The 12,339-nt window shown below is 38.0% G+C and overlaps 1 protein-coding gene across 1 annotated transcript in view; it reads left to right on the forward strand.

Annotated features, from left to right (window-relative positions):
- Positions 1-4,975, forward strand: part of LNPEP (leucyl/cystinyl aminopeptidase) — an 85,507-nt gene extending 80,532 nt beyond the window's left edge. Inside the window, exon 18 of the mRNA XM_006755121.2 lies at positions 539-4,975. Within this exon, the coding sequence (XP_006755184.1) occupies positions 539-670 (132 nt within the window). The 3' untranslated portion in view covers positions 671-4,975. The remainder of the gene's footprint in view (positions 1-538) is intronic.
- Positions 4,976-12,339: the final 7,364 nt, after the last annotated feature.

Consider the following 12,339-nt stretch of genomic DNA (forward strand, 5'->3'; position numbering starts at 1 on the left):
TGTCCCTCCTCTGCCTTCATCAATGCTAATGATTCTGCATTGGGATTGCGTCTAAAGGGTGGATATACAGCAATGAGAAACAATTCCGGTGAGGAAAAACTCTGATTCCATTCTCAACAATATCCCCTTGTCTCCTTGACACAAATAATTTTGTAATTAAGACCAGTATATGCCAAGTTTCTAAGTGGTAATGAGGTTGTTGTGAAGAATGCAACTTCAAGGGTAAAAGTTGGGCACCACGCCTAACTTTAGACTTTGTCTTATCTCACTTACTATTACTTGGCTATTTGAAGTTATATTTGAAAAACTCATCCTTATGCGAGTAGGGAGAATGCGTTTTTAAAATTACCTCAGTTTAACCATACTTGATTAGTAACTTGATATAACTACCCTGAATATTAAAATACTTTTTGTCTCTACTTTTAAGACATCAACACAGCCAGAACTAAGTGAAAGTTTATTTGAAAAGGGTATTCAGAGTTACCTGAGATTAACTGTAATTTTCTTCTTTTGAAATATTTCTGTGTGCAACTTACAGGTCCAGGCATTCTTTGAAAATCAGTCAGAGGCAACCTTTCAGCTTCGTTGTGTCCAGGAGGCTTTGGAAGTCATTCAGCTGAATATCCAGTGGATGGAGAAGAACCTTCAGACGCTGACGTGGTGGCTGTAGCATGCACAGCTGCACCTCATTTTGTCACCCGTCAGAGAGCTCGTTAACTTGGGCTCTGCTTGTTAACTTTTGCAAAAGACAAGGTGAAGCCAAGGATCGCTGCTGAGTTGTTTGCACTCTTAGGAGCTGTAGTTCGCGCAGGGTCCATCGGTCTTTCTGAAACATCTTTGGGCAGTACGTAGTTATTTATTACAAAATTACATTCACTTATATGCCAACCATCTACAAAAACAACAAGTAATGTGTATACTTTGAAGATACCCAAATGGGGAATAAAATGGCTTGGAATTCTGTTCTATTTCTCAGTATCGGTAAAGTACTGGCCCAGTGAAACAAGGAAAGACCTACCATGGGAGCCGCCAGCCATTGTTGCAGGCTGCTGGTTTGTGAGCCATTTGTTGCTTCTTGTTGATAGAGTTGTTGAATGTGGTAACACTTCAAAAAGTATGGCAATCAGTGAAGTGGATGAAGCATGCAACTGTAGAGAGCTCATCTCAGGTGTGCAGATCTACTTTGATTTGGGGTTTTGATTAATCATTTATTTCCTGGAAAATTTTTAAATAAGATCTATAACTATTATATTTTTTTTCTGCAAAATAGCTAGGTGCTACAGAATTTTTAAATTTTTGTTATATTAAAAAGCTAAATAACAAGGCCAAAAGATTATATTTTCCCAATGTTTAACATTTTCTTTTTCATCTTTTAGGAAAATGTTTCAAACTAAGATAGCTTTAATTATAATTATTTTATTCTTAAGTTTCGATATTCTCCATATCTATACACCTCTACCATTCCCTGCCCTAAATATACTTTATATAAATAAGTATTTTCACAGTTATGGCAAACATTTTGTTATACTGGTGTCTTTCATCATTACTTTATCACTGTTACTAAAAATATAGGTTGTTTTTATATATCTTTTGGCATGATAGATTTTAGACACTTTCTCTCTGAATCATACCCATGGGTGGGTTTTTCATTTTATATGATAAAGTAGCACATAAGAAACATTTTAAAGTAGGGCCTTGGAGAAATTGAACATTTTTATTTGAAGTTCACCATAGTACCTTAAAGGAATGAGAGAATGTGAGAAAGGAGTAACTTGATTCATATGGAATATGGTGGGCTTTGAATTTTTCCCCACTATCAAATACAGTACTTTCCTTTAGTTGAAAAATCATAGTTTTATTTTACCATGGCCAAACTAGCAAATTAAAGGGAATGTCGAGAGAGAGAGAGAGAGAGAGAGAGAAGAAAGAAAGAAAGAAAGAAAGAAAGAAAGAAAGAAAGAAAGAAAGAACAGGAAGGAAGGAAAAGAAAGGAAGGAAGGAAGGGAGGAGAAATCCAAAACTGTATGGCATTTTTACTCCTTCTAAAGGAGAAATACTGTACTTGAATTTTGTGAGTTCTGCAGACTTATATTTAGATTATGGTGTTTCTTTGATTCTTAGGAGAAAAGCTTCCAAATAATTCTTGTACTTTATATTGTGTTTAAAAACATATTTGTAAAAAGAGGATAATTACCCATTTTCAAGCACTTAAAAACACTCCACAGAATCAGACAATGGGAATGGTCACCTTTTTTTATTCAGCAAGTGTAAAGTGAAAACGTGGGATTGTGTATAAAACTATATTTTATTTTATGAAAATATTTTTATATAACAAAATTTAAAAGGCTGGCAAGCTGAAATATAGCTTTCTTTACTCCTAGTATGTTTTCACCCAATTTAGTCTTTTCTAAATATTTATCTGTCTGTTTTAGAATAGAAAACATTATATCCTGAGAATCACAGCATCATCTAAAGATGTCTTATTGAAACTGGGGTAATTGTAGGTTTTTATTCCTCTTGTGCTTCAGTAAATGAATGATAATTTAGTTGATAGTGAAAGTTAGTGAGTTTTTATATTTTTAGAGTGGGAAAAAATATTAAACTTTTGAGGTTTTTTTGTTGTTGCTGGATTGTTGTTTTTTTACCATGTTATATTACTAAATTCCACTTTGATACAGAGTTTAAATTTTGCTACTTCTCAAATTCAGTTAAGATGCTTCAGTTTTATCTGTCCATCTTCACATGGCTCCTGTATCATGTGTTAACTGCATATGGCAGATGTTGTCCTGAATTATATCATTTTTTCCTGTGAGAGTGTGTGTGTGGTATGGGGGTGTGTGTTATTATTATAAGTAAAACCTTATCAAAACTTCAGCTAAGAAAGAGGTAACTCATATACCATTGCTATCTTTGTACTCAAAAGCCGTTCATTCCCATGAAACTGGATCCCTACTATTTATAGTTGTGTTTGTGGGCCTCACCTCAGACTATTTGCAGTTTTATTAGGTCTTACCTCAAGTTTTCCCACAGAATTCCATAATTTTCATTGTTATGCTAATCAATATATATGAGACATCTAAAAATTAACCTAAATCAGGAACATAAGGTTAAGTAATAGGTAAAACATGTAGTATAGTAAGTATAATTGTAGCTTTTGAAGTTTTTCCCCCAAAACTTTATCTTGGCCACTGAATTTCTGAGAAGTCAAGTAGACTGAAGCACAGCAGTTAGCCACAGTTTGCTTTTTTATATAAGCACATAGGTCCATGATACAATTGTTTGTGACAAGTATTATATTCATTGCAGAGAGACATCTGCTTGAATGTAATGTCAAAGACATATCTTGATCCTTAGGAATGGAAAATCTGGAGTTGTGGGAACACAAAACTTAGGCTATGAAAGGAGAAATCCAAGGAGTCCAGTTTGTTCTGTTAATATCAAGTGATTGGAAGTATTAAACTGCAAGGAGTGTCAGCCTCTACCATAAGCCTGCACCTTCTTTCATCTAACTGATTTACATAAATCTCTTTAAGTGAATTTAAGTGTTCTCTGCCGTTGTTTCAGTGTTCATGAACTTTCTTGCTATCACAAGTTCCACTTGACTCTAATATTCTTTGCCATTCATGTTTTCATTTTATTGTACTTGTCCATTGTAGGAACAAAAGAGCTGGCAGAAGAGCCCTGGGTACATGGAGGATGTTGAGCTGCATCAGTCTTACTGGGTACAGAATAGAATGCTTTCTGAGTATTGTACAGTAAGAAATGAAAATTAAGTGCTGAGTTTGTTGGATTACTGATAGCCTGTTACCGAGTTGGATTTTAAAAACATTCTACTCAGACCAAAGCACCTGGAACCATAATCTGCAGTCAGATTGCTGACCATTCCCATAATGCCTTTGCATTTCATGGGGCTGCAGGGAAGGCCTATGCATCTCAGGAGATGTATCATCACCAAGCATAGCAGTTCCTGGGCTAAGTTTGCAGAATAAGACCTGAATTTCCTAGGTATGAGGTAGCTCTTCTTCTCCCCTTTGCCTTTGTTTTTAGTGTTTTTATTGGAATTAATTCTCTTTTTAAAGAGCTTCCCCTCAGCCCCATTTTTATTTTTTAAAATACTGTATATAATTTTGCTGGTTTTTGCAGTCTTGTATTGTGTGCTTCATTCTCTGTATTGGCAAGTAAGTACCAAATGAAAAGTGGAGGTCCAGAAGTATGATAAATCTCCTCTTCTCCCTTTCCCTTATTGCCGGCGTGGGCAATCGCTAGTAGAGTAGTGTTGACTGATTTCTTTCAGTGGCTTTTTGGGGGTATATACTTTAAATATGTACATAGGTGGTTTTGATGTGTTTTTATATCCTTTCATTTTGTATATTTTGTCCTGATGAAAAGTGAAATATTATCCATGAAAATCTCTTCTGCCTTCCCATAGTGTCTGTGTGGGCAACAGCTCTAGAGTAGATTTTTATTTCCTTTTTTGAAAGGAGGTGGTGATATTGAGAGGTGAGCAGAGTATGGTCTTTTAAAAACGTGTACAAAATGTTTTTGCTGCTATTTTGTGGGTGTTGCTTCATTTTGTATTTCGTTCATGCTTCTCATGGATAATGAAGCGTGGAGATCCAGAAGTCGGACAGATGTCCCGTTTACCCCTTTCCTTGTTGCCTGCATGGACAATAGCTAATAGAGTAGTGGTTGCTGTTGTTTTGATCTAGGCTTAGGTGTAGGGGGAGATGTATATCATTCTTTCAGGTGTACATAATGTTATGCTACTTATTTATTTTTCATTTTATAAATGTTCTTTTGCTTGGATGCATTATATACTTAATGAAACAGGTTCAGAGAATGACAGATTTTTTTTTCCTTATTGCCTCTTTGGACAGTAACTGATAGAGTAGTTTGCTTTGTATTGTGGTGTAGGAGAGAATGGGGTATGTACTTACTGTATATAAATAAATTTGCTACCACTTTGTACTATTAATTCATTTCGTACAATGTCCTTCTCATAGGACATTTAAGTACCCAATGACATGTGGAGGTCAGATGTATGACAGTCTCCTCTGGTCCCCTTCCCTTATTGCCTATGTGGGCAATGGCTAGTAGTGTAGTTGTTGGAGTGGGTTTGGGGGGGGGGGCGGGCCCAGCAAAGTTTTTTAGAACTTTAGTTTATCAGTAGTTCAGCATAGTCCCTACTAGTCAACCTTCCTTAGGCTTCCCCTCTGAAGACTTGCCAACATGAGCTACTCCGCAAGTTTTTTATTAAAATAAACTAGGGGCCTGGTGCACGAAATTCGTGTTGTGTGTGTGGGTGTGTGGGGGGGGGTGGGGCAAGGAAAGATGGGCAGGGATGTGTACTTACTGTATATACCTGTTTTTACTACTGTGTTGTATTATTTCATTGGTTGCCCATACTGGAAAGTACCTAATAACTCATGGAGGTCCGGATGTATGAGTCCCTCTTCTCCCCTTTTCATATTGCCCTAGTGGTCAATGGCTATTAGTACTTGGTTGGTTTCAGGGTTCTTTTCTGGTTATTGGGATAAATGCTTTGTACTTTCTTATTATCGTTTTCATTGGGCACCAATCCTTCACTTGGACATGTAGGTTCCTAATGAACCATGGATGTATAGCAATCTCCTATTCTCCCTTTCCCTTTTTATCTCTGTAGGCAACAATTTTAAAGTAGTTTGTGTTTTTTTGAAGTTTTGGGGGGTGGGAAGGGACTAAGGGCTGGATATATCCTTTTAACAACTGTATATAGTGTTTGTTACTGTGTTGTGTTAGTGCATTCTGTACCCCGTCCCTTACTTGGACGTGTAGGTACCGAATGAGACGTGGAGGTCCGGATGTATGAAAATCTCCTCTTTTCCCCTTTCCTTATTGCCTCTGTGGGCAATAGTTTTAGAGTAGCCTAGATTATTTTTTTACTCTACCACTCCTTCCCCTGGGATGGTGGTAATATGTACTTTAAAAAATGTATATAAATGTTTTTGCTCTTTTTTGTTATTTTATTTTGTACCTAGACCTTTCCAAGAACAACTTAGGTACATGGTGAAAATTAAGGTTCATTCTATGAAAAAAAAACCTCCTCTTCTCCCCTTCCCTTATTGCCTGTCGAGGCAATGACTAGTGTTATAGTTGTTCAGAGGTTTGGGAGATTTCTGGGTTGGCTGTGTGTGTGTGTGTGTGTGTGTGTGTAAATGTTTGCTGGGTTTTTTGTTCTTTCTCCCCAAACCCAGTTTTCTGTTTGGACTTGTAGATATCAAATGTAATGCAGAGACCCAGATCCAGAGGTGTAGTAAATATTTTCTCCCTTACCCTATAGCCTGTGTTCATGAGAATACTGTAGGGTTTGGGTTTTGTTTTTGTTTGTTGTTTTTTTGTGTGTTTTTTTTGCTTATTGTTTGAGATTTTAACAGGGAACTGGCCTCTTGGGCAAGATATGTAAATTTTTAATTGCATATAAATGTTTTGCCTCTTTGTTCACTTCATATTGAATCGAGTTCTTTGCATGACTGTTAAGGTACTTAATGAAAGTTTAGGTTGATTCTATGAAATATCTTCCCTATACCCCTTCCATCATTGCCTGGTGGGCAATGGTAGAAGAATAGATGTTTGGGTGCTTTTTTGGAGGGATAAGGGGGTGGTGTGTGTGTGTGTGTGTGTGTGTGTGTGCATTTTTCTTGTATATAAGTATTTGCTACATTTGTGTATTATTTCATTTAGTACTCAGTCCTTTCCTGGGACCCTAGGTACATAATGAAACATGGAGGTCCAAACCTATGATAAATCTCCTCTACTCCCCTTCCCTCACTGCCGGCACAGGCAATAGTTTTATAATTTGGGTTTGGTTTTTAGGGGGAGGGATTATTTGGGTGGGTAGGGTTGGGGGAAAAGGCGGGGTATGAACATTAATATATATATGTACATATTACTGATTTTGTACCTAGACCTTTGCATGAATGTATAGGTACAAATGAAAACTGAGGATCGGTGTATGACAGATCTCCCCTCCCCGGCCCCTTATTGCCTGTGTAGGCAATAGTGACTAGAATAGTTGTGTGTTGTTTACTGACTTGTTTCTTTTGGAGAGATTTATATTTTCAGCAGGCGAATATTTTTAATACATATAAATATGTTTTTATTTCTTTGTTATTTCATTTGTATTTAGTCCTTTGCATGGCTATGGAGGGGCCTAATGAAAATTGAGTTTCATAAATTGACACATTATTTCCTCCTTTCCCACAGATTTCCTCAGTTAGCTGTAGCTAGTATAATTTTTTTTTGTGGTTAGTTTGTTTTATTTTCCAGCATGTATGCCTTTAAAGATGTAAATATACACAGATATACAGAATTTGCTTTTTTTCTAATAATTTTCCTTTACTACTTAGTCCCTTGAAGAGCTCTGAGTACACCTAACAAAAATAAAGTTTCACCAAGTCCCTGCCTCTGACTTGTGGGCATTGCATTGTGGTGATGTCACTAATGGCAATGGGCACGTAGCCAATAAGATGGGAGAAGACACTTGGACATGGCTAATCAGTTTCCGCTTTTCCTACTTTCATTCAAACTGAATGAAATGGTGAGAAGGGACCTGAACATTAGAAATCCCAGAAAGGCAAGAGGATAGTACTAAGTGAAAGTATGTTTAAAGTTTATTGCTGGTTAATCTTTAGTGACTGGTCAGCCAATAAAAGTGCCTTAAGAGTAGCTTCTTTTAAGTCTGGAATCCTATTCATCTACAGAAGTCTGTTGCAGTCCATCAATAGCATTTTCTTGTGTACCCAGTAAAAATTATTTTGGTTTTTGGAATGAAACTTTTGAGTTATTGCCATGGTTCTGGTGAATGAAAAAATGGGCCCAAAAACTAACCCAAAAATAATTTGTGGGACAAGCCCTTCTATCTTTCAGCACCCACGTGTATGTGGAAGGGCAAGTTGGTCCTTTCCTACCCAGAGCTCTTCTGTGTGGCGACACCTTCCTCCTCAGTTCTCCACTAGCTGGATCATTCCTGTTCTTCCTTCCTTTTTTCTTCAGTGCCTATACCATTAGATGTTCTCTTCAAGTGCACTGGAAAATGTCAGCCAGTGTTGCCTCATTAGCTGTATGCTTTTGCATATATTTCATACATTCAGACCTGTATGTTTGCTTTCACCATTCTCAAGCATATATCACATCGTCTCTTCATCCACCACAAAGTAAATATGACTCCACATTTGTCTGTATCAAAGAAAACACATGTGTAAAGTCCACCCTCTGTCCCTCTCTTCCTCCCTTTCTTCCTCCCTTGCTTCCTTCCTTCACGCTTCTGAGCATCATTGGTTTATTGTGCAATTTATAATGAATATAATGCTGAAGAGTTGCCATATTGGTATTACATTTTTAGAAACATTGAGTATTAGGACTCCTAGAAAAATTTCAGAGATTTTATTTATCACATCAAACTCTCAGGCTCTAGTGTTGAAAATTAGCCTACACTTTGCTGTTACTTATACCTGCTGTTGTAGAAAAAAAACAAGAGCTTATTCATGACACATTTAACTTTGATCATAAATAAAAAAGAAGGGGCACCTTTTTAGAGTTAGTCATGGTAGTGATATTTCTGAACAGCTTTTAATTTAAAAAACTTCAAAGAAAGTAAAGGTCATGGCTTAGCTGACTGAAATGCTCCAGAAGTTGAACTATATAAACCATTAGTACAATAATACACCAGTGTGTGCGTGCGTGTGTGTAAAATAAGAATTCCAAAATAATAGGAGCATTTGCATTAATCAACAAAACTCACATTAAGACAAAACTTAGTCTTACAGCTGTCTTGACTCAAGCCAAGTGTTCTATGTCGCTGTAAAGAATAGTCTCTTTCAAACACTTTGAAAAGCAATTACTTGGAAACTTGTAAAGGTATTACATTTTTGTATTAAAACACCTATGGAGATCTCCAATTCCTAGAATCTGAGCTTGTGGGTGGAATTCTAAATTTATATCATAATCTGTCTTTTGTGGAAGTTTTTGAAAATATGTGTGTGTGTGTGTGTGTGTGTGTGTGTGTGTGTGTATAACATTATATATGCAAATTGTGTTGTATTACTTGTAAAGGGAAAAAGCTTATTTTTCTTTATACTTCTGATAACTTGTTTTGCATATGACCAGCACTGACTGAAAGGCATGTGTACTGCAAACACTGTTGCTTTTTGTGTGAAATGAAAATAAAAGTATTTAAATATAAATATTGTGTGGACTATTTGGATGAAAAAAACTTACAGGGGTGGGCAAACATAGGTTCACAATTGTGAGTATGTGAAAAATAGTTTATTCTGGTATTATTTATTATTGTATTACTTATTTGTATTATTTGTCTTATTGTTATTTTGTATCCTCAATTATGATTTATCTTTTAGGTAATGATGGCTGATAATTTAACCTACTTTTGCCCACCCCTGTATATAAAGGAGGTATTGTCTCAGATTATGAGCTCTACCAGGACAACGACCATATTTTATTGTCTTTCATAACTTGTTTCCTACCTTACCAGTACCCCAGTATCCTTGCCGCGCGTTGACTCAAGGTTTCTCACACTGTGACATTTTGGGCTCCTGTGCCTTGTGTGATGATTAGCAGCATCCCTGGCCTCTAATGCAAATAACAACCCCCAGCCCCGAGTGTGACAACTAAAAATGTCTCCAGACATAGCCAGATGTCCCCTGGGGTGGGGAGTGGGGATTAAAACATTCAGTGGATGCATGGAACGGGTGCTCAGTAACAGATGAACTCCATCTAGGGCAATTATTTACTCTGTAGCTGATGTGATTCTTGGAAATACTCATGTCACTTGAGTAGCCAATTGATGCAGTAATAATTATCGTAAATTCCTAAATAAATCTAAGACATAACTTCTTAAGCCAGTGAAACCAGGGAACACTCACTATCTTAAGTTGAAGGTGAAGGGACATTGGTTGTTATCAGGGAAAAGCCCTGGACCTGACTAATCTGCAGCAGGGGTAATACTATACACCTTGCAGTAAAAACATGAGGAATTAGGTCTATGAGAAAGACCTGGTACTTCACAGGTGCTTGGTAAATACTCCTTTCCTTTCCATTTATTTGCCTGAAATATGCAAAAGAATCACACGTGTCCAAGTCGCACTTCTAGCTAGAAAACATTGCCTAGATCTATGACACTGAGAAATTGGCCAAATGTAGGCTCTCTGTGAGTGCTAGAAGGAACCCTGCAAAAGACCTAGTCCAACTCGCTCAGTTTACAGAGAAAGCGAGGGCACCAGAGGTTGTGCTTTACCTCAGGCCTCCATAATGTCACATGTTAAGTTTGTGTATGTGTTTGTAGTAGAAACAATTTGTGAGTATTACCTTTGAGCCTAATGATGTGCAGTTACCTGCAGGAGACTGTTTCCTTGAAGACACGAGGATTAGAATGTACTATCAAAAGTGTTTCATTATTTTAATGTGGACTGTAAAGCTAAATTAAACTGTCCCAACATTTAACTTTTAAACTTGATGGTGTGAATCATCTAGATATTGTAATCCCAAAAGAGTGGTCTTTCCTGTATGCTCACTAGTAGACGGAGTAGGTTGTGTTGAAGTGCCTGTCTCAGATGGACGATAACTCATGTCAGGGAGGTTTAGACAGACTTCTCTCACCCCAAAGGGGACTTCAGGAAGGAGGGTGGTGGGTTATTGGTGAGTAATGTGCTGTAATGGATGGAAGGAACATAAATATCCAACAACTACAGGTAGAAGGTGAAATGAACCATTTTTCTAAAGTGGTTGAAGTCAGCCCGAGATGGGTCCTCTGTCCTCAGGTAGGCCATAGAATCCAGACCAGAGATTTTAACCTTTTCATCTCATGGCACACAGAAACTGATGACTAAAATTCTGCGGCACACCAAAAAGCATACTTTTTGCCGATCTGACAAAAAATAGGGAGAAACTATTAACACCAGATGGGCTATTGTTGTGTTGGCTATTGTTTTATTTTTTTATTTGACAATCTGAGGGAAAAGAGGTCAGTGCCCCTGATTAAATAGGCAGGTGTGGATGGCATGTTTTTAAAATTCTTGTGGCACAGCAGTGAGCTGAGGCACACTGATTGAAAATCGCTCTCCTAGACCATGGGTGCAGACTGCTGTCCTTTCCTGCTTTTCAACAGAAAAGTCATTGAAACTCACAGAGGGGAGTGTGAGAGGGAAGTTACTCTCACATGCTACAACAAGCTTCATCTTCACTTAACATTTTCCTTCTCCAGAGCCTTTTATCTCACCATTTCTGGGGGATCTGTTCACCTGCCTATTTTATCCCAAGTGTGCACGCACACGCCTTGCTGACTGCTCATTCTTGCTCCTAGATATTCCCCTGAACTTGAAATGTCTCCTACATCCAGATGCACATGGCCAAGTGCACCAGGAACTCAGTGAGACCAATGGCCTGTAGTTAGCAGCTGGCCCCCTGGTTTAGGACCAATCTGTGGCCTTTTGCTATTTGGACATCTTCCTTGGAGTCTCACCCCTCACTCCAGGCAGCTTATCAACTGTTCATTTCAAAGAAACACATTGTTCTCATAAAAGGGAACTATGTACCTCTTTAGGTTGATAACCAATTTCCTCCTAACTATGTTTTTCTAACCTAATATGAAAATTGGCTTATAGTATCTGAGCACATCCTGGCTTTGGGTGAGAGAAAAACAGCCATAAATTGAACCAGTAGGAGAAGGAAGCTAGGCCATACTTTTAAGATGTTTTTCATGGGTCATTCATTCAATAAATATTTGCAATCCTCTACTATTCCCCAGGCCCTGTGCTAGGTGGGTCCATGAAGTTTGACTGTAATGTGAGCAGCTGGCTGCAGCTGGGAGAATGCCACCTGGGTTTTATAAACACTGCCTGCGTGGTGGGTGGTAGATCATTGAGGGCATTTGGTTTATGAGGAACAGAAGTAAAGGGTGTCACAGTGGGAGGTTGTAAGCTACGAGGCTGGTGGTGCTGCAGCCACTTCATAATAGCAACTGCCTTGAGTGGGCTGGGGTTGGGCACTCATTCCCCAGCCACAATTCTTTGTTGGCTCACTTGGATGTGCAGCGCAATGTGAGGAATGGGGGCCTTGCAACAGATGCTGCTTAAGTGCCCACATTTAATGCTTGTGTCACTGATTGGGAATAGAGGGCTTTGATCCTCACCGAGTAACCACGCAAGTATTACTTTCTAAGTGAATGATAAGAGGCAAAATGTTAATTTACTTCCTGTAAAGTTGTCAATTTAGGCAGCCTTGAAATCTTCAATGACCACCCAGGAAGTTTAGTTGTCCCTGAGTAAGACTTGCTGCAGCAGGAACTCT

This window comes from Myotis davidii, unplaced genomic scaffold (assembly GCF_000327345.1).
Source record: "Myotis davidii unplaced genomic scaffold, ASM32734v1 scaffold473, whole genome shotgun sequence".
NCBI classification, from domain to species: domain Eukaryota; kingdom Metazoa; phylum Chordata; class Mammalia; order Chiroptera; family Vespertilionidae; genus Myotis; species Myotis davidii.